We start from the raw sequence: 23,168 nt of genomic DNA, 5'->3' as shown, positions 1-23,168 counted from the left end.
CATGAGTGTGATAACACCGTGGATGTCCAGGAAGTGCGGGAACAAACCAGACCCAATTGAATGGCTTTGTGATGCCACTGAAGGGTTGTGACTTTTAAGGGCGCAGTCTCAGAGGTGATGGGACCTGATGAGAGGAGTGATCCGTCAATGGATTCTGTTACATTGGGTAAGTCCTTGTGCTGTGCTGGGATCCTGTGTGCGCAAGCGAAGTCCAAGTCCATAAAGCTTCTGGAGGAGACAGATAGTCAATCATTACTTTCAAGCTGACCTCCATCAGAAGAGGATGCCATAGACAGAGTGGAAGCAGAAGGTGCTTCGGTGCTGATTGGATGCCACACCAGTGGGGAAGTCCGGGGGCTGTGGCCTGGCATTTCCCAGTTGAGATATGGAACTAGCCTTTGCAGGACAGGTCAAAGCAAAGTGCCCAAATTCCCCACAGTAGAGGCAGAGACCCAATACCTGGTATCAGGCCTTCTCCGCCATGACCACCTACACAAGTTCAGACTGTGCAGTGGGCACTGGATGTTGACTGACCGGTGCTGTTGAGACGGATGTGAATTGAGAAGCCACTCTCCTTTCTTGGCAGCGTTCCAATAAGCAATTGTCAGTCTTGAGGCATAGGTTGCTAAATGTGTCCAGAGTAGTGGGGAAATCTATCCATGCAAGCTCATCTTTGATTTCATCATTTGGATCAAGCCGGAAACGATAGCACTGAGAGGCCTTGTTTTCATTCTGTGTGTGTCACCTAGTGTCAAAAATCTGCAGCGTAGTTAGCAACTGGCTGGCATCTTTGCCTCAGGATCTGTAGCATGGCTTCTGCCCTGTGCGTACAATTCGGGTGGTCAAAGATCACTGTTGAGGCTTGGACAAACTCCTTGAACTCACTCAAGAGGGGAATAGATTTCTCAAGCAGTTGAGAGGCCCATGCCAATGTTTCCCCAGTCATCAGATTAATGATGAGTCCCACCCTGGTTCGGTCTGTGGGAAACAACTGCAGGTCCAGCAAGAACAGGAGAAGGCACTGGTTTAAGAACTTGTGGAATTTTGTGTGGTCACTATCAAACTTGTCAGGTATTGGGATCTTCGGTTCTGGAGGGGCCTGAGTCACTGATTATGTGGCTAGCACCCGCAGCACTACATTATGTTCCTGCAGGGCATCGACCTGGGTTTGTAGGGGTCCATCCCTGCAGCCAAATCGGGTCTTCTCTGTTCTTTGGGCTGCTCAAACTATCAGGGACTGGGATGTGGGCAGTCTGACCTAATGGTTAGAGCCAAGGGTCAGAGCTGAAGTCAGAAACCAGGAGACGAACCAAGGGTCAGAGCCAGAGTTAGAAGCCGGGCAAGGGAGCAGGGCTGGAGCAAGGCTGGGAACAAAGCAGGCACAAGGAATATTGCAGCTGCAGGTGTAAGCATTGAGCAACCATGGACTGCTGCCACTGCTGAGCTTAAATGCAGACCTGCTGACTCCTTGCAGCCAATTGAGTGAGTTGGCCAATCAGGTGATTCTGCTGCTGCCCAGCTGGGCTCATTAACCTGCTGGAAGGCTGAACTGGCCAGCCACAAGCTCAGTTGAAGGATCTTAAATCCATAGTTCATGACCTTTGGAGGAGGGAGGAATAGTCCTGGTGTGTGTGTGTGTGTGTGTGTGTGTGTATGTATGAGTGTGAACAATAGCTCCCTGTGTGTGTCATGAACTGGGGCAGGAGTGGTAAGGTATAGTGGTCAGAGCAGTAGTCAGAGGCCAGGAACAGAGCCAAGGGTCAGAGCTAGAGTCAGGAACAAGGCAAGGGAGCAGGGCTGGAGCAGGACGAGAACAAGGCAGAAGCGGGTCTGGAGTAAGGCAGGGGACAAGGCAGACACAGAAGAAATTGCAGCTTTGGTCTTAAATGTTGAGCAGCCACTAGCCTACTGCAGCTGCTGGGCTTAAAAACAGTCCTGGTGATACCCCTCAGCCAATTAGGATATCTGCAGGTCAGCTTGCTGGTCTCAGGCTCATGATTCCTGACAGTACCCCTCCTCTTTGAGGAGCACCTCCTAATGGCTCTAGGGCCAGGCATCTTGGTATAGTTTGGAGGAAGTCCCATAGTTGGTCTGGGACATAGATGTTCTCTATTGGTTCCCAGGAGTGTTTGTTTGGACCATAGCCCAGTCCACCAGATACTGGAATTTTTCCTAACTCATTGTGGGGCGTCAAGAATCCGTTGTACCAAGTATCCTTCCTGCCCTCTAATGGTTATGAGTGGTAGCAGTGTGTTGGAGCGGTTCAGGAATGGGTCTCAGTGTAAGGCTTTAGAATGGAGACATGAAATATAGGATGGATCTTTAGGGACTTGGGTAGCTGTCACTTGAATGTTACTGGGTTCTCCTGGTTTGAGATTGTGAATGGGGCCAGGTATCACTGCTCTAGCTTGGCTGATGGATGAGCTGATTGAAGATTCTGAGTGGATAACCAAAACAAACCAAACACCATGGCAAGGTTGCGGGTGATCTGGCAACCTTGGCCAGCATTGTGCTTGCAAGCTTCTTTAGCAGATCACTACTATTCCTTGAGTTATTGGTGCACTTGGTGCAGGTGGGTGGTCAAGTCCATGGCAGCAGGTACTAGGAACTCATGGATGTGTCTGGATGGCAATGTGGATGAAAGCCGTAGTTACCAAAAAATGGACTTTGTTGGGCGGAAGCATGGGTTGCATTCTGTAGGCAAATTCTGCACAGGAAAGCAGGGAAAACCAGTTATCTTGGTGGTAATTCAAAAAAACAGCGGAGATATTTTCCAAGAATCTGGTTCACTCGTTCTGTTTGCCCATTAGTTTGCGGGTGATAGGCAGATGAGGTGAGAGGCTCAATGCCAAGAAGTCTTAGAAACTCTCGCCAAAAATGGGAAATGAACGGGGGATGCCAGTCTGACATGGTGCCAGTTGGTAATCCATGATAACAGAAGATGTTCTCTAAGAAGAGATGTACCATTTCCAGGGTAGTAGGGATGGCGTGGGACGGAACCACGTGCGTCGTCGTAGTTAGAAGATTGGCCACGATTAGGATTATTGTGTGCCCATGAGAGTGAAGCCTCTCCCCAATTAAATCACTAGATACAGTCGACCAGTGCTGGGGTGGAATAGGCAAGGGTTGGAGGAAGCCAAGCTGTCTGGAGTGTGGACTGTTGGTTCCAGAGTAAAGGTTTGCAGGACTTCATATATTTCTTGATGTAAGTGCATAGACCTGGCCACCAGAAAGTTAGCCAAACTGGGCTCCTGGTCTCGGATTGACTGAAGTGACTAGCAAGCACATGTCATGTCATAATTTAAAGACCCGAAGTCTAGGCTGGCTCTCTGGAACACAAATTAGATCCCTGTGATAGAGAACACCATCTTGTAGTCTGAACTCTGAGTCTGGCTGGGCATCTGCACCTCCTAGGGTCTGGCAGATCTGGATTGCAAACACATCGATGGGCAGCAGAGAATGAATGCAGGGCATCAGACTGCTTTCTACAGACTCATTGACAAAAATTGGGCACTTTAGGAACGGTTAAAGGAGGTCCTCCACCAGGTTCAAGATACTCATCCTTGGAAGACAGAGCATTCACCTTTCAATATCCTGTTCCCAGACAATAGGTTACCATGAAGTCAAATCAGGCAACAAGGAGGGACCAGCGGATCTGGCATTGATTGTGGTGTCTGGCCATTTGGAGGGATTCCAGGTTCTTGTGGTCCATAAGGACCTGGACTTGGAACTGGGCTCCCTCTACGGGATGATGCCATTCCTCGAAGGCCACCTTGTCCCAGATATCATAATTTCTTTCCACTGGAGTTAGTTTACAGGAATGAAAGGCAGAGGCATGAAGTTGGCTAGGGAGGCCCGCTTGTTTTGATAACACTGCACCGATGGCAAAGTTTGATGTGTCAGCTTCCACCATGAATGGCTTAGTGGGATCTGGATGGATAAGGATGGATGCTGTGGTGAATGCCTTTTTTAGCAGATCTAAGGCAGGGTGGGCTTCTGAGGACAAGATGAACCTGGATCCTTTTCACAAAAGCATTGTCATCAGAGCAACCAGGCTAGAAAACCCCATTAGCTGTTGGTAAAGTCGCCCAAGCCCTGGAATCACTGTACCTCTTATGTGTCCTTTGGAAAAGCCCAGTTGGATATGGCTGCCACTTGTGCGGGTCCATAGTTAGTCCCTTTGGGGAAACAATCTACCCAAGGAATTTGACTGAGCCCTGATCAAATTCACACTTCTTAAGGTTGGCATATAAGTTCTGGCAGTCTCTCTAGGGGCTTGTCTACATTTACCAGGGGATCGACGCGCGGCGATTGATGAATCAGCGGTTGATTTAGCGAGTCTAATGAAGACCCGCTAAATCAACCACAGATCGCTCACCTGGCGACTCCTGTACTCTGAATGAGAAGCGCAAGAGGAGTCAACTGGAGAGTGTCTCCCGTTGACATAGCGAAGTGTGGACTCTGCGATAAATAGATCTAAGTACGTGGACTTCAGCTATGTTATTCATGTAGCTGAAGTTGTGTAACTTAGATCGATCTCCCCCCGTTCTGTAGCTGCAGTGTATATGTTGGTTGTGGAGATCTGGATCTGCAGATGAAGGTCCTCAGAGGATGTCATCAAGGTAAATAATCACAAATTGGCCCAGCATGTCCCTAAAGATATCATTAATGAAATGCTGGAAAGTCAACGGAGCATTGCACAAGTCAAATGGCATAACCAACTACTCCAAGTGTCCATACTATGTGCAGAAGGCAGTCTTATATTCATCTCCTTCTTGAATCTGAACCGAGTTATGAGTTCCACAAAGGTCCAATCTAATGAAGACCTTGGCAGAGCAAAGTCTTTCAGAGAGCTTGATGAGGGGTAAGGGGTACTGGTTCCAGATAGTAACATTGTTTAATGCCCAGTAATCCACACAAGGCTGCAGGGAAACCATCCTTCTTACTCACAAAGAAAATTGAAGCCCCAGCTGGGGACATGGAGGGATGGATGAATCCCTTGTGCAGATTTTCTTGGTGATAGCTCTGGAGAATTTGTAACTCATGTTCTGAGGGAGAATATATATGCCTGAAAGGTCCCTCTGCTCAGTCTAGAGGTCGGTGGGGCAGCAAGATGCCAGCTTCCTTTTTGTTGAATACCTCAGCTAAGTCTTGATATTTGGTGGATACCGAGGCTATTGGGAAGGCAGTGGGGGTTGCCGAGTTTCCCTTTGGACTAACCCCCTCTGTCTTGGAATACTCCTGGAGGCAGGCAGAGCTGCAGAGGACTTCTGCTCTGTGGTTGGATTTCAGGAAGCAAGATTACCAGCAGTATGGTGAGCTAAAATGCCTCATGCCTGTCATCCAGCGGATATGTGGGTCATGGGTGATGGTCCAGGGAATGCGGTGCATGGATCAACCTGCATTGAAGGATTTCTTGATAACCTTGAAAGGTAGTGACTTCTAAGTGGGCAGACTGGTGAGTGACTGGGTCCAAAGAAAGGAGTGAACCATCAACGGACTCTACCAAGTCAGGGGTAATTTTGCACTGGGTGGAGACATTATGCACTCAGGCAAATTCCAAGTCTCTGAAATTACCTGAGAAACTGCTGTACACTTGCGCTTCCAGGTAAACCTCTGACATTGTGGGGTGCCATAGCTGGAGCAGGAGAAGGGGGTGTGTCAGGCGCCAATTGGCCATCCAGAGTACTAGCAGAGAAATGTTTGTGCAAGGTACTAGAGTGAGAGGTAGAACCGCAACCTGAGTCTACAGGTTCTGCAAGATGAGACAGGAAGATGGCCTTAGCAGGATCCATCCCAGTAGTGGAATCTGTCCCTTCTCCATTTTTAGGTGGGCTACTCAAACTGGCACGGACCAGGGCATGAGCAGTCGCGTCTAGTTGCTATGGCTGTCAGACCTAGTGATTGCTCTAGGGGTCAGAGCCAGAGTCAGGTACCAGTAGGATGACCAGATGTCCTGATTTTATAGGGACAGTCCCAATTTTGGGGTCTTTTTCTTATATAGGCTCCTATTACCCCCCACCCCCTGTCCTGATTTTTCACATTTGCTGTCTGGTCACCCTAGGTACCAGGCAAAGGAGCAGGACTGGAGCGGGAGAGGAACAAGGCAGGAGCAGGCCTGAAGCAAGGCTGGGGACAAGGCTTAGAACAAGGCAGGCACAGGAGCAATCATAGGAGCAGATGTGTGTTGGTGGGGACGACAGTTCTGGTGCTTCTGTGTGTGTGTGTGAATAGCTGTGTTATGTGTGTAGGGTGAGTAGCTCTTGTGTGGGAGAATAACTGTGGTGCGTGTGTGTGAGTGGGTAGAAATAGCTTTGGTGTGCGTGGGGGGGAATAGCTCTAGGTAGGTGTGTGTGTGTGTGTGTGCAGGCGGAATCTCTCTGCTGTGTGGATGTTTGGAGGGATAGCTCGTGTGTGCATGTGAATGTGAGAAGTAACTCATTTAATGGGGAAATGGGCGTGTGAGTTCTGGGGTGTGGAGGGGGAGAACTCTAGTGAATGTTTGATGGGAAAGCTCTGGTTTGTGTGTATATGGGGCTCTGTTGTGTGCAAGGGGGAGAGCTTTGGTGTGTGTTGGGGATACTGTGTTGTGACTCGGGGGAGAGCCCTGGCCCATGTGTATTGATGGGAGTTTCAGTGTATGTGCATGGCAAAGGAGAGCTCTGGGGCATGTGTGTGTGTTTGAAAGAGAGAGACCTCTTGCGTGTGTGTGGAGGGATAGCTAATGTAGGTGTTGGGGCGGAGACCTCTGCTGTGGAAGGGGAAGCTAGCTCTGCTGTATGTGTGAGGGAGGAGCCCTTGGGGGAGGGGGGGAGAAGCGTGTGTGTATATGTGTGTGTTGATGGCTCTGGTGTGTGTGGGTGTGAGGGAGGGTTTTGGAGTGTGTGCGGAAGGGGGATAGCTCTGGTGTGTGTGTGTGTGTGTGTGTGTGAGAGAGAGAGAGAGAGAGTGAGAGAGAGGGTTCTGCAGTGTGTGGAGAAGAGGGCTATCTCTGGTTTGTGTGGGGAAGGCTGTGTGTGTGTGTGTACATATGTGTGAGCTCTAGGATGTTTGTGAGGGAGGGCTCTGGTGTGTGTGGGAGGAGGGTTCTGGGATTGTAGTACAACCCACACTCTTGTTTACCAATCACACAGGTGCTCCCGTTACAAACCACCCCCCAGCCAGCCCACTCCATTTCCATCATTTTAACCCCCCCCCCGTGCATGCCTCAGCCTGCATCTCTCTCTTTCTCTCTCTCTGCCCCCCATTGGTCCATGACCCCCCCTTGGAACCCCCAAACCTGTCTAACATGCACGGCTCTGGCTATCGCTCATTCTGCCTTTCTGCCCTGCATGGCTTTCCTCTCTCTCTCTCTCCATCCGAGTCTCTTTCTCTTCGCCAATCTCTCTCTTTCTCTCTCTCTTTGATGATTAATTAATTAATTAACCAAGAGCCATGATTAATGCCAGCTGATAATTAACTCCTGTGGTACTAATACTGTGCTAATGAAGATTGTCTTACTGTTCCTACTAACTGCCATTTTTCTGTCTGAACTTTTAAGTTTGTCTGAGGAAAACAGATCCCCAAATTCTTTTACTAATCCAAAACATCCCCACTCCCTTCCCCACAGGGGCGCTCTGTCCTATGCGGGGCCTGTCGGAACTGGGATCCCTCCTTTTAGATTAGCTTTTTAGTGGGGGCAGTTTGTCCGCAGATGAGATTTTTGTTTTTTAACTAACAGATTTCTAGCCTGCCTCTGACAGGGGAGTGGTGTCTAGAGGTTAGAGCAATGGGATGGGGGGAAAGCTGGGAGGCAGAACTCCTGGGTTCTGTGCCCAGCTCTTGCAGGGAAGTGGGGTTGAGTGGGTTAGAGTGTGTGAGAGGTGGGGCTGGGAGCCAAGACTTCTGCCTTCTATCCCAAGCTCTCGGTGGGGAGTGGGATTTGGTGGTCAGAACAGGGTAGGGTTGGGAGTCAGGATGCCTGGGTTCTGTGCCCAGCTCTTGCAAGGAAGTGGGGTCCAGTGGGTTAGAGCTGGGGGAAACGGACTAGGAGTCACAGCTTCTGAGTTCTATCATTGGCTCTGGGTGGGGAATGGGATCTGGTGGTTAGAGTAGGAAGGGCTGGGAGTCAGGATTCCTGGGTTCTATTTCCAGCTCTGGGAGGAAACGGGGGGTCTAGTAATAAAAGCAGAGGGAGCTGGGAGCTCCTGTTTTATTCCCAGCTCTAGGGGTGGGGAGTGGGAGGCTGTCATCTGTCTGTCCCTGACTCGCTCTGTCTGGGAGCTCCCTCTGCTGTTTTCACCCTGGGGCTTGTAGCCAGGTCAGGATCCAGGAATGACTTCAGCTGCTGCATATTCTGTTAGCCGGAATGTCATAGGGCTTGTCTGAGTGTCGCCCCCATGTAGTGATGTGGGTCTTCATTGGCCTGTGCTTAATGGAGTGCTTAATGGAGCCTCTTCCAACCACAGGGTCAGCCTGTCTAGCAGCTTAAGGGACAGTTCCACCCCAAGGCTTTAGCCTTTGACAGCAGGACTTGGGGAGGAGCACTGTCTACAAGGAGGGACCCCAGCTTGGACTTTATGCCTTCCTGCCCTTCTCTTCCCCTTCCTATTCTAACTTCTTTTGCATGTCGTTGTACTGACCAATACTAATGTGACCCCCCACAGCCTCCCCTCCCCCCCATTCCCTGCTTTATGGGGAAGAGGAAATGGACCAATTGAAAGGAGTTTAACAAACCACAATCCCCCACCCCCAAATCCTTCCCCATAACCTCTCACCCATGCATTCCCACTGAGTATCAAGAAACAGCCCCCCAACAAACAGTCTCCCCAACAAAGAAAAACACAACTAGTCCTCCTGGCCACCTTTCTAGTCCCCCAATAAACACAATGGTTCCTCCAGGCCAGAGCCCTCATGCACAAGATTTGATGGGTTGAAACAAGAATTGGGAGGGATGGGGGTACAAAATGCAGCCCCATCCTGTCTCCCCCAAACCTCGTGACACGGGGTTAACAATTTGTGCTAGGGTTGTTGTGGTACCTATATATCAGGGGGAAATGCTTCCAGGAGAGCCTGACTTACCTTATTCCACTGCTTCAGAGATCAAGCCTGGATCAGAACCAGCACCCAAAGCAGTGGGGTGGACTTTGGATCTGAACTAGAGCCAACACTGTGATCCGGTTAGCGAGCATTGTGGGGCAAAGCCCCCATATGTGCTGCAAGCGGTTGCTGCAGCATTGGGGTTCAGGTCCTCCCTCCGCAAACAGGATGGATGTGCAGGGCATCAGGGAGGGCTGGTTGGGTAATAGAGGATTTATCTGTGTATTGATACACCCTTGGTGTGTGTGTGTACTACCACTGGAATAGGATCAGAACAGCCTGTATAGCATGTGTGTGTGTGTATATGCGTGTGCATACTGTCCCCTACTGGACAGGTTCAGAAATGCCTGTGTGTGTGTATATGCTTCTTCATAGTGAATATACAGGGGCAATTCTGATTTTGTTCTGGGTGGTGTGTATGTGTGTGTGTGAGAGAGAGAGAGAGAGAGAGAGAGAGAACACTCTCTGTGTGTAAGTACTACCCCTATTGGATAGGATCAGAACTGCCTATGTGTGCATGTGTACACTGCTCAATCCTGGGATAGAATGAGGACTGCCTCTAGGTTTGGTGATGTTCTGCCCCCCTCCTAGACAGGAGCAGAATGGCCTCTGTGTGTGTGTATATATATATATATACTGCTCATAAATGTATTGTTCAGGACTGTCTGTATGTGTATTTGTGTCCTGCTCAATACTGCATAAACGGAGGACTGCTTGTTTGTCTACTAGATAGGATCAGAAATGTGTGTGTGTGTGTGTGTGTGAGCATACATGCACATGTACTGCTCTCTACTGGAGTTGATCATAACTGTGTGTGCGTGTGTACTACACCCCACTGCACAGGCTCAGAGCTGCCTGTGTGTGTGTATACTGTTTCATACTGTACAGAATCAGAAGTGTTTGTGTGTATGCATGTGTGCGTGCACATATACTGCCCCCTATTGGACAAGATCAGAACTGCCTCTGTGTCTGCATGTGCGTGTACTGCTCCATACTGTATATAATCAGAACTGCCTGTGTTTGGGCATGCTTGTATGTACTGCACCATACTAGAAATGATCAGGTGTGTGTGTGCACATCTGTGATGTTTCCTACTAGATAGGATCAGAAGTGCGTGTGTGCAAATGGATGTGTACCGCCTCCTACTGGAGATTATCATAATTCTCTGTGTATGTACTGCCCCCTGCGGAACAGAATCAGAATCAGAATTAGAACTGCGTGTGTGTGTGAGAGAGAGATACTATAGAATCAGAACTGCCTATATGTGCGTGCTTATGTGTATTGCCCCATCCTGGACATCAGAACTGCCTCAGTGTGTGTTTATGTGTATGTGTGCGTTGCTCCCTAATAGACAGGTTCGGAAGTGTGCATGTGTTCATGTATGCCTATTGCCCCCATGTCAGATATTCATCATAACTGCTTGAGTAAGTGTGTGTATTACCCACTACTAGATAGGATCAGAACAAACTGTGAGTGTGTGTGTGTGTGTGTGTGTGAGAGAGAGAGAGAGAGAGAGAGAGAGAGAAAACGAGAACTGTCCCCTACAGGATAGAATGAGAATTTCCTGTCTGTATGTATATGGACTGCTCCTGGATAGCTAGGATCACAGCTCTGTGTGTTTGCATGCGCGCAAGCAAGCAGTGCCCTCTACTGGACAGGATGAGAAATCCCTATCTTCCCACACACCGCAGAAAGGCTCAGAACTGCCTTCTCTTACCCCAACCTACCTCACCCTGAACAACCATTACCCGCAGACTATCTGATACCTTCCCTCCCTGTATCCCCCCTGTGGGCTGGCTATTACTCTTCCCACAGCCTCCCACTGACCAACTGTTTCTCCCTTCCTACTTCTCTCCTGGCCAACACACACACACACGCACGCACGCAAACCCTGTTACAGCTTCCCCACAGACCATCTGTTACCTCCCTCTAACCCCTCCTATAATGCCTGTTAACTGCCCCGAGCTTCCCTTAGAACAGCTGTTACCCCAACTTCTGTAATCTCCACATACCAGTTGTTACCCACCCTCTCCATACAACCTTATCACAGAACAGCTGTTCCCTACACCCATACCACAGTGGCCATTGCCACCATAGCCTCCTCCCGGAACAGCTGTTCCCCTTGTCTCCTCCCAAAGCCACTGTTACCCATTGTCCTGCCCCAGATTGGCTGTTACACCCCTACCCACAGCCTGCTCAGGGAACAGTGGTTATCACCCCAACCACCAAATCCTCACTGAATGGCCATTCCCCCTCCAACAGCCTCCTCACATAATGGCCATTCACCTTCAACACCCTCCTCATTGAATGGCTATTTCCTGCCCCCCCCCCCCCCCAGCCTCCTCACAGAACGGCCATTCTGCCCCCTGACAGCCTCCTCACAGAATACCCATTCTGCCCCTCTGCCCAGCCTCCTCACACACCGGCCATTTCCTTCCCACCTACTCACTTGAACGGCCATTACCCCTCCAACAGCCTCCTCACTAAATGGCCATTTTCCTCCCCAGCCTCCTCACAGAACGGCCATCCACCCCCAGCCTCCTCACAGAATGGCCATTCCCCCCCCCCCAACCTCCTCACACAACGGCCATTAACCCTCCAAAAGCCTCCTCACAGAATGGCCACCCCCACCCCCCACACACAGAATGGCCATTTCCCCCGCCCCGGCCGCCAGCCTCCTCAGAGAATGGCCATTCCCCCTCCTACCCCAGCCTCATCACACAACGCCCATTACCCCTCCAATGCCCTCCTCATAGAAGGGCCATTCCCCGCCCCCAGCCTCCTCACAGAACAGCCAACACCCACCCCAGCCACCTCACACAACTGCTATTCCCACCCCACCCCCCTGCAGCTCCTCACTGAATGGCCATTTCCCCCCCCCCCCCCCCGCCAACAGCCTCCTCGCAGAATGGCCATTCCTCCCCCCCCCCCCCAGTTCCCACACAGAATGGCCATTTCACCCCCCCACAGCCTCCTCACAGAACGGCTATCCCTTCCCCTCCAGCCTCCTCACACAACGGCCATTCCCCTTCCTTCCCCAGCCTCCTCACTGAATGGCCATTTCCCCTTCCAACAGCCTCCTCACACAATAGCCATTCCCCTTCCTTCCCCAGCCTCCTCACTGAACGGCCATTACCCCTCCAACAGCCTCCTCACACAATAGCCATTTCCCCACCTCCCCCAGCCTCTTCACACAATGGCCATTCCACCTCCAACAGCCTCCTCACACAACAGCCATTTCTCCTCCTCCCCCAGCCTCCTCACCAAATGGGCATTTCCCCTCCTCCCCCAGCCTCCTCACCGAACGGGCATTTCCCCTCCTCCCCAGCCTCCTCACCGAACGGCCATTTCCCCACCTCTGCCAAAATCCTCATCAAACGGCCATTTCCCCTCCTCCCCCAGCCTCCTCACTAAACAGCCATTTCCCCTCCTCCCTCAGCCTCCTCACACAATGGCCATTCATTCAGCTTCCTCCCCTCAGCCTCCTCACTAACAGCCATTGCCACCCATCCCCACACAGCCCATACATTACCCCTCCCCACAGATGTGCCTGTACCCCCATCTTTTCTTGGACCTGCCATTATGCCAAGTGTGTCAGAGGTCCCAACTGCCCAAACTAAGGCAGGGGAGATGTGTCATACGCCCTAGGCCAACCAGGGTGGACAGTGGGAGGTCCCGGCTTGGTTTAGGGCAACACTGTCAGCTTTGCACCCCAACCTGGACCTCGGTGAGGAGCTGCAGCTGTGGTGAGTGGGGTGCAGTCGGGGGTGGGGTTTGGAGGGCAGATTGGGATGGGATATATGGCGCTTATCCATCACCCAACAGGTCTAGCTGCCTATAATATCACTAACCCCCCTGGCAGGGCTAGTGACAGGCCATCAAAACTGGTGCACCCCTCTTCCCAGCCCCCCACCAAATCTTGTGCAGACCCTCCCCAACAAATCTGCGACAATCCCCTCCCCAGCCCTCTTCCCCCCATTAAATCTTGTGAACCACCCTCCCTTGGTCAAATCTTATGTTCCCCCTTTTCTAGCCCCTCCATCAATTTTTGTCCTCTCCCCCTTTTCAGCCCATCAAATATTGTGAACAACCCCATTGCAATCCACCTCCCACATAAAATTTTGTGCCGCCTCTTTCAAGCCCCCATCAAATTTTATTCAACTCCCCCTTTCCCCAAGTCCCAAATACTGGCATTCCTCCAAAGAGACAACCAGACATAAAAATGGCTTAGCCACCTCTCCCCTCATCACCCCCCAGCCCCTCACCAGCCCCAGGCGGTTAATATTCTGTTGTCTGCTTGTTTCCACCCCTCCCGCACCCCTCCCACTTCCCTGCCACTGCCCCACCCCACCCCTGCAATTATGACGGACAGGTGACCATTTCCGTGGATGGCATCCTGACAACGACGGGCTACACACAGGAGGATTATACCATGCTGGGCTCAGATGACTTTTTCTACATTGGGGGCAGCCCCAACACAGCTGACCTGCCGGGGTCCCCAGTCAGCAATAACTTCATGGGGTGTCTCAAGGATGTGAGTATGCAATGACATGCAGCTGCCTCTGGGGCTGGGTGAAGTGTCTATGTCAGGGGTCGGCAACCTTTCAGAAGTGGTGTGCCAAGTCTTCATTTATTCAATCTGATTTAAGGTTTCCCGTGCCAGAAATAAATTTTAATGTTTTTAGAAGGTCTCTTTCTATAAGTCTATAATATATAACTAAACTATTGTTGTATGTAAAGTAAATAAGGTTTTAAAATGTTTAAGAAGCTTCATTTAAAATTAAATTAAAATACAGAGCCCCCTGGACCAGTGGCCAGGACCCGGGCAGTGTGAGTGCCACTGAAAATCAGCTCGTGTGCTGCCTTTGGCACGCATGCCATAGGTTACCTACCCCTGGTCTATGTCTATGGGGATCCCTTGACCAGCGCTGTGATGCAGCCACCTATGGGGTGTGGTGCAAGGACTGTTTAACATCCCACAGCAACGCTGCCCAAAAGTTTAGGGTAGGAAATGCAGGAGTATCTCTCATCAGCGGCAACTGAGGACCATTTCCATATGATCCTTGTTTGGGGGCTGGCAGGGATGGAATTTGGTGTGTGATGTAGACAATAGGAACCAGAAGGAGACCCAGGAAACTCATTACACATAGCAGCCATCAGATAGAAACAGCGCTAGATCATTGTTTACTTGAAGCCAGATTGGAACTAGAGGGAAAAGACCTTGTATTCCACCCCCCACCTCCCTGCAAGCTAACCAATCTCCCTACCCCCTGAGCCAGCCAGCAGGTCCCTGCTGGGGGCCAGATCGAAGTTGGCACCCCTTAGAGGACAAAGGCCTCGTATCCCACTGCAGCTCTCCCCACCAGGTTGTGTACAAGAACAATGACTTCAAGCTGGAGCTGTCGCGCCTGGCAAAGGAGGGCGACCCCAAGATGAAGATCAATGGGGACTTGGTGTTCCGCTGTGAGAATGTGGCAGCGCTGGACCCAGTCACCTTTGAGTCGCCCGAGGCCTACATCTCCCTGCCCAAGTGGAACACCAAGAAGACTGGCTCCATCTCCTTTGACTTCCGCACCACCGAGCCCAATGGGCTGCTGCTCTTCAGCCATGGGCGCCTGCAGCCCCCGCGGGAGGGCCGTGCTGAGCGTCCACACAAGGCTGACTACTTCGCCATGGAGCTGCTGGACGGCCACCTTTATCTGCTGCTGGACATGGGTTCTGGCGGCATCAAGATGCGGGCCAGCAACAAGAAGGTCAATGACGGCGAGTGGTGTCACGTGGACTTCCAGCGTGATGGGCGTAAAGGTGAGAGGGCTCCCCTGCCCTGCTTTCAACACCCCAGCCTATGGGGAACCCCATGCTCACCTCTGTCCCCTCATCCCCTGCCTATTGATGGAAACCCATGTCCCACCTCTGTCTGCTCCCTGTGCCCTGGCTGCCTGGAACTCTGCCCACCCACAGGGAGTGCCATGCCACCTCTGCCCTCCAGACTGTGCCAGCAAGTCAACTGTCTACAGAGACCCCTTCTGCCCAGAACAGAGACCCCATGTGCTCACATCTACCCCCACCCATGAGGAGCTCCCAGCTGGGGTGTCTGGAGTTGTGCAGCAATGTGGCAGGGTCATGGTGCCACATGGTGGCTCTGCCATGCATTGGGGGCTGTAGGGGCTGCAATTGGGCTTTGGATGAGGGCCAGCAGGTGAGGTGTCAGGGGTGTGGGGGGAACTGCTGAGTCACAGAGCTCAGTGGTGGCACTCAGGCTGAATTGTGCTTTGCACTTTGGGGTCAGGGAGCAAATTTGATCCTAGTATAGTCCTTGCCCAAGGACCTGCCCAATAGAGAGCCCAGAGCTGTCTGCCCCCCCACACCTTTTTTTTCCCCTCTCACTGCTGATTGGCATAATGAATTGGCTGCTCATTAGCGGTTCATTAGAGAGGTGAGAAAATAGGCCCAGGAGTGGCAGGAAACAGAGACAGAAGCATCTCTTCCAGCTCTCCATAAGTGGGGTGGAGGGAGAGAGAGATAGAGATAGATGCAGTGCTGCCCCCTACTGGTTGAAATATCTCAAAGCCTGTCTAAATCGATATAAGTTCTCATTTTGGCCATATGTATATGCACAGTACCTTACTGATAGGGACATGTCAGCACTGTCCCTATGTGCATATCAGCTCCCTCTGTGTATGTGTGCATTTATGTTCAACCTGTGGAACTCTTTGCCAGAGGATGTTGTGAAGGCCAAGACTATCACAGGCTTCAAAAAAGAACTAGCTAACTTCATGGAGGATGGGTTCATCAATAGCTATTAGCCAGGCTGGGCAGGGATGGTGTCCCAGCCCCTGTTTGCCAGAAGCTAGGAATGGGCCAGAAGGGATGGATCACTTGATGGATTACCTGTTCTGTTCATTCCCTCTTGGGCACCTGGCATTGGCCACTATCGGAAGACAGGATACTGGGTTAGATGGACCTTTGGTCTGACCCATTATGGCTGTTCTTATGTTTATGCATGTGCATATATGTGTGAGAATCATGCATGTCTGAGTGAGCGTATGTGAATTAGTGTGTGTGTGCATGTGCATGAATGCATGGGGATGTGTAAATCGTTGTGTGAGTGCATGTGTGTGAATCAGTGCATATGTATGGGTGCATGTATGTATTGTGACCTTGTTTTGACCCAAGCAGTAAGCCAAAAATTCAGTCTTGAAGGTTGTTCTAGTTAGGAGGAGAAAGTGGTGATGGATGCAAACCTGTTTATTTACAAAGAATGGACAAAGTCCTGTTTCTCTGAACAAGGCAGGAATCAAACAGAGATCTTCTTTGCTCATAGCTCCAATCTCCTCTGTAGCCAGCACTAGGCCCAAAAGCTCTCTCTCTCTTAACTTTTTCCAAGGGCTATGCTCACAGTGCTTTTGTGACTGCATGTGGTGTTTCCTTGCTGCCTTTTCCTTTCCTTCCTCTGGTCTTTCTGCCTCTCTCTCACAAAGACACACACCTCTACAAAGCAACAGCCAGTGAAACCTCTCCATCCATATGTGCCTTTGTTTTGAGCAGTAACACCCTGTGTTTTGGTTGGAGGGCCCAATTGTTTCAGCTGGCTGGGTCACTAAAATATCTATAATGGCTTCTTACAACTATCTTAAATGAAGGGTGGTGTTTCTGCTGAATAGTAACAGCAAGGTTTATCCAGAGCCTGAAAACACCCCTCATCTTATCTTCACCCATCACCTTGATGGAGTCCAAAATGGGGACATCCTGAGCAACCCATCCCAGATAGAAAGAAAAGTAACTATTTAACAAATTACATATGATACAAGCTTAACTATTTACATATTTACAGTGTCTTTCTGTCTGGACATTTCACGTAACCAACCCCAAACAATTTTACTTCCATCCAAATCTTCTTGGAACTTTTCTTTCCCTGCCCCATTTCCTTTCATCCACAGCCAGGAGTTCCTTTTGAGTGGTGCAGTAATTTCACTCCAGAGAACTTAAACTTTTGCTGTAATAAGCAATCATATTCTCAAGTCCTTGATGTTCTTGTGTCAATACTGCCCCCAATCTGTAAGCACTAGTATTTGTGTCAATATGAAAGGTCTTTTGAATCACGGACAGTCCAAGATAGGCGCAGACGCAAGAGCCTGTTTGAACTCTGAAAATGCTCTGCTGACCACTGAAATGGTTTCCCTTTCTCTCCCAACCTATGCAGCATTTTTGCAATATTGGCAAACTCACAAATAAACCTTCTATAACAGGAGCAGAGTCTGACAAAACTTTGCACATCTGTGAGTGTCTGGGAAGTTTGCCAGTTCTGCACAGCCTCAATTTTCTGTTTGTCAGTGAAAATTCCCTCCTCCCTGATTGTGTGCCCAAGAGATATTACCTTTTTTTTTTAAACAGCTCACATTTCTTTGAGTTCCGTTTCAGATTGGTATCCTTCAGCTTACCGCAGACCATTTGTAGATGTATCAGTTCCTGTTCAAAAATTTTAGCATGCACTAGGATATCATCTAGGTGTAACAGACAGGCTGAGAGAGACATGCTGTGTCACACCCTCTCCATTAGCCTCTCAAATGTGGTTGGTGCACTGCATAAGCTGACAGCCATCCCTTTTAATTGCCACCGGCCTTGTCCTGTGGTGAAATCTGTCTTTTCCCTGTCCTTTAGATCCTCTGACACTTGCCAATACCCACTTTTAAGATTCAGTGTGGAAAACCAGATTGAACCTGCCGCACCACCCAGAGTATCATCTGTTCATGGTAGTGGATAAGAATCCTTTAAAGTGACTTCATTTAATTTTCTATAGTCCACACACAGTCAGGTGCTGTCATCTTTTTTTCTTAATCAGCACTGTGAGTGAACCCCAAGAAATGGTTAAAGGCTCAGTTATGTCTTCCACATTTCCTCAGTGGCCTGTAAGACCTCTCCCCTCTTTGTTACTGGTAGCCAGTGAGATGGCTGTTTAGTGGGTCATTTTCCCCCCATTTCAATCTTGTGCTGGATTAGTGCAGTACAGTCTGTATCTTTGTTGGATGAGGAGAAAAACTCCTCTGATTCCTAGCCAGAAAGTCTCTCAGACTGTTCTGCTGCTTTTCGTTTAAATGTATGGCACTGCACTGGAACAAGTCTAACAGAAACTCTGGGAGCTCACCTTCCCCCCACCCCCAGTAGTTTTCTTCTATACCAGCAATTACTAGATCCACTGGTTCTTTAAGTGATAGTCCCTATGGAATACAGATTGGGATCACACATCTCAAAGAACCTCTAGTTATAGGTAAGTAACCTCCTCTTCACGTTTTGCAACTGTGGTTCCCTTTATTATTATTTACTGCTTGTCAGAAACATGTAGCAGAGGAACAGACCTCCATTCCTAATTCAGCTCCACAAGAGCTTTAGCAGCTGAGATTCCCCTGAGACCCTGGGTCTCAAAACAGGTTTTAGCTACTCCCCATCTTTCTTTGCTGGAAAGCTACCACAGCATGTAGCTGTTATAATGGTTTCTCCCCCTAGGGGCAGGATGACTCCTTCACTGCAAACTAATTGCCTACAAATCATCTGTCTCACCTGAGCCAAGTATTTAAAGGGAATTTCCACAGACTGACACTTTTCCTGGCATTTATTACACAGTTAATAACCATAAAGAAATCCAAACTGATGATTAGCTCATCCACTATCTTGGCTATCCAGACTTTTTATTCAAATTCAAGAAGTCCAACTTTGAAACCTAATTTTCAGACAGATGCATGTTCAACCCCCGTCATCCTGCCATTTGGGACCAATGAGGCAGATCAGATTTAGATCTCCTATTCCTAGCCTTTTTAGCATGTCTGATCTAATAACTATTATATTTGAGCCAGTGTTGGTCACCTCAATGCATTTCACAGCTCCTATTATACACTTAATAGCCAATTCCTATTGTTGTTTAACTCCCCAGATCTAAACAAAAACTGTGGGGCTGATCCTTGTACCCCCAGGTTTTGCCCCTCCAGCATGGTGTCTCCCCGTTTACCGAAGTGGGTGAGGAACTTTCACTAGGCACCTGTGATGCTTTGTCCTGGCCCGCTTTTTTTAACAGACAGATTTTTCACAATACAAACATTTAACTGAACTGCTTCCCTTAATTTTTATGTTATTGCCAATTTCCCTTGTTTTACAAAGTGAATTTATCACTTTTTCTGATCATTCCAAAACATCATGAGCCAGATAAGAAGCTCTTTTTCCATCATGTATATTAGACACAGCTGTACTTACAGGGCTCCTGGTGATCAGCTTCCATCTTACTCACTAGGCGAGCAGTTGCTTCCTATTTTGGTGAGCTGCTGCAAGGAAAGATTCAAGTTCTGTTGTAAATTCCACAGTCTCTCAGACTGTCTTTGGCCTCTTTTCACTGATCTTGATCTGCAAGTCCAAGTTCAGCTGAGCATCTGTAAATTGATCTGTTCCCAATTTATCTTGGAAGTCCTTTTCAGTATCTAGATATGCCAGGAACATGAGTCTTTTCAGGTCCTTTGCCAATTGAGGTGTGGTATCCTCTTTCCCTCTCCAAGGCTCTGTCTCCACTAGTGAGCTTACAGTGGCACAGCTGTACCAATGCAGCTGCACTGGTGTAAGATGGCTCATGTAGCCGCTCTATGTCGGAAGGCGAGAGCTCTCCCATCGACATAATAAAACCACCTCAACAAGTGGTGGTATCTGTGTTGGTGGGAGAAGCTCTCCCACCGACATGGCGCTGGGCACACTACCACTACTACTGGCAAAACTTATGTCGCTCAGGGAGGTGTTTTTTTCATATCCTGGAGCAACATAAGTTTTGCTGACATAAGTGATAATGTAGACATGGCCTAACTCTTGGCTGTGCATTGGACGCATTGCATTTAAAAAACAAGGGACTGTTTTCTTAGCATCCCACCCCGCCTCTCCTCCCAATATTATCATTAATTATTATTATTAACTAATTATTATTGTTAATAATTAATAAGTAGCAGTCATCTGCATTCGTGGGGGTATTTCTTGCTGCTTTTTGCAGCACTCAGCAACTCCCAATCTTATTGTACAGAGGTGAAAAAATAAGGGACGTCCCTTGTAATAAGGGACTGTTGGCAACCCTACTTGGACATCTCAGAATGATGGCTGGCTTCAGTGGTGGAATCTCCATAGACGTTTTTAAGGCCTGGCTTGACAAAGCCCTGGCTGGGATGATTTAATTGGGGTTGGTCTTGCTTTGAGCAGGGGGTTGTACTAGACGACTTTCTGAGGTCTCTTCCAAACCTAATCTTCTATGATTCAAGCCACATATCAAGGGATTGTATCAGATCTGGACAACTCAGTTTGTTTTCTGGGGCTAAGTTCTGTAGCGCTATCAGAACTGGGCCACTCAGGCTGGCTACTAGAGCCCCCTCCCCCCCATTTTTGTCCATCTCAGTCATTTGTATGATGTTGAACTGAGCCAAATAAGCCGGGCATTAAGTTTTTCCATCAAAGATAGTGAGTGGGTATCATGGATCCACAGGTCTGGTGTTCTGAACAGCTCTGGAACTGTCCCTGGTAGGGACCCTTCAGTGTGCCAGACTCCCCCGTAGGGTCTCACTTTTTTACCAGGGTAAACCACTTGGCTTCACTGCTTCCTTCGACCAAATCTCAGAGCCTTCACCACCCCTGCTTTTTGCCGTGAGCTCCCTTCAGTGAGCCCACCGGAGTTGGACACCTCAGAGATACTTGTACATCCAAAGGGAGCAATGCACTCACACCTTCAGCATCTGCAGTGACTCTTAGCCAGCATTATTACACAGCATAGAAAGTCCTTGGTTAGCATAGAGAAAAGAAAGTTACAGCGTGCTCCATTTGGGTTAGCCCAGGGCCCCATCAAGTGGTGTGTCCCGTCCCCCCCTTGGCTCCCACTCTATCCCCCTTTGTCAAAGTTCCTGAGCCAGTCCCACCTGCCTCCTCTTCAGTCCGTTGTTGGCCAATTGGTCAAATGCATCTGGCTTCTTGCAGAGAGTTGGACCATCCATGGTTGTTAGTTGGTAGGTAGCAAATGTCCTGGGGTTGGCTTTGCTGTTGTCTTCATGGACTCTCTAATGACATGGGCCTCAAACTCAAGACAGCTAGACATCAGCCACATCTGTGTGGCAGCCTGCCTGAGAGTAAACAGCCCTTTTTTACCCCTAGGTGACAATGCAGCCTATAGGGGAAACTGAGGCACACACAGTATTCATACAAAATATTTACAGAACATTCCCATTTCATCACTGTGGGGTTTTGCATTATTGAGCTGAGATAATCCAATCTCTTCTCTCTGATTCTCTGGGGGTTACAAACAAGGTAGAAAACCCTTGTAAATGTCTGGTCTTACCCAAGTCTTCTGACTGGCCCAGTTCCACATCCAGGCCTCTGATTTCCACTGTGGCCCATGCCCTTTTGATTTCCTTCTCAAGGTGATTTCTCAGCTTCCTAAGTCCTTGCTGCAGCTCATTCTGTTAGCAAATTCCAAGTTGGCTAAAGCTTCCCCGGCCTCACCTTTCTGGTCTGTGGCAGTCAAGTTGCTGGTCACCTCATTAATCCATCTGACCATTCCAGTCTGGGAGTGTTGCAGCTGGGCTTCCCAGTCTGGCTGAGCGCTTTGTAACTGTTGCCTCAACAAAGATTTCCTTTTTGCCTACAAGTCGTCTTCCAGCCCTTTCTGGGAAACCTCCAGATGCTGCTTTAATTCTTTTTGTGATGCCTCCAGCACTTGTTTTAGATCTTGTTTTAAATCCTTTTGGCCACCTTAGAATTCTGTGAGCACCTCCATCATTTGTTCCATCTTGGTTCAAAAGAAAGACCAGCTCACATTTTCTCTTCTTGGAAACTGGATCCTGCTCCTGATACCAGTGTTACCCCTTTTTGACCTGAGAAATTAACTAAAAATTCAGTACACACCTAGTTGCTCCAGTTAGTAGGAGAAATTGGTGGTGGAGTCAAGTATCTATGATGCAATCCTGTTTATTTGCAAGGAATGTACAAAGTCCTGTTTCTCTGAGAAGAGCAGGAATCCAACAACAGGAGACAGTTTCTTTGCTCGCAGCTCCAAGCCCCTTTCTAGCCAGCACTTGGCACAAAAGTTCTCTGTCTTGGCTTCTTCTCAGGTCCCATTTGCAGTGCTTGCTGCCTTCTCTCCACTCCTCTGCTTTTTCTGCCTCCACACACACACCTCCACAAAGCAACAGCCAGTGAAACCCCTCCACCCACGTGTGCTTTGCATTTGTCTTTGTTTTGGGCAGTGACTCTGCCTGTGTTTGGGATGGAGACCACTCATTTCAGCTGCTTGTTCCTAAGGGTAGGTCTACACTATCCGGTAGTTCGGCGGCAAGCAAATTGAACTTCTGGGTTCGACTTATCACGTCTTGTCTGGATGAGATAAGTCGAACCCGGAAGTGCTCGCCGTCGACTGCGGTACTCCAGCTCGGCGAGAGGAGTACCGTGAAGTCGACGGGGGAGCCTGCCTGCCGCATCTGGACCGAGGTAAGTTCGAACTAAGGTACTTCGAACTTCAGTTACGTTATTCACGTAGCTGAAGTTGTGTACCTTAGTTCGAATTGGGGGGTTAGTGTAGACCAGGCCTTAGAGTTTAAAGCCAGAAGAGACCATTAGAACAATCAGTCTGACCTCTTGATAGCTGCGGCTATTAAATTCCACTCAAATTACCCCTCTGTTGAGCCAAGTGACTTCAGTTAAACCAAAACATTTCAGTCCTCAGGATACTAATCTGTTGTGAGCCTCAGAAGAGAACAGGAGAGACTGAGAGGACACCAATGCCTGAAGTCCCAGCAGTGGCAGGAAATTGACTAGATGAGAAGCTCAGGTGATCCCAGTAGGTGACCCATGATCCATGCTATAGAGGAGGGTGAACCCCCCCAAAGTTCCTGCATATCTGACCTCGGGGAAGTTCCTTTCTGACCCCGCATCTGGTGATCAGTTAGTCTCTGAGCATGTCAGCAAGACCCACGAGCCAGGCAACTAAAACAGAGGATTGTCTGCACCACCTGATAGCACTGGCCCTCCCCAGGCGACTGTCTCCACCTCTGGCTGATGCTTCAGAGAAAGGTGAAAAAAAAGCC

At 49.3% G+C, this 23,168-nt stretch overlaps 1 protein-coding gene across 24 annotated transcripts in view; it reads left to right on the top strand.

Moving 5' to 3' along the window:
- NRXN2 (neurexin 2) overlaps positions 1-23,168 on the top strand; it is a 297,135-nt gene that overhangs the window by 120,989 nt on the left and 152,978 nt on the right. For all 24 annotated transcript variants that reach the window (XM_054035003.1, XM_054035004.1, XM_054035015.1 and 21 more), the window contains 2 exons: positions 13,451-13,612; positions 14,445-14,883. In XM_054035003.1, coding sequence (XP_053890978.1) covers positions 13,451-13,612; positions 14,445-14,883 — 601 coding nt within the window. The remainder of the gene's footprint in view (positions 1-13,450; positions 13,613-14,444; positions 14,884-23,168) is intronic.

The sequence above is a fragment of the Malaclemys terrapin genome, chromosome 7 (genome assembly GCF_027887155.1).
Source record: "Malaclemys terrapin pileata isolate rMalTer1 chromosome 7, rMalTer1.hap1, whole genome shotgun sequence".
NCBI classification, from domain to species: domain Eukaryota; kingdom Metazoa; phylum Chordata; order Testudines; family Emydidae; genus Malaclemys; species Malaclemys terrapin.
Note: the sequence above shows the minus strand (reverse complement) of the source record. Positions and strands in the feature narration are given on the sequence as shown.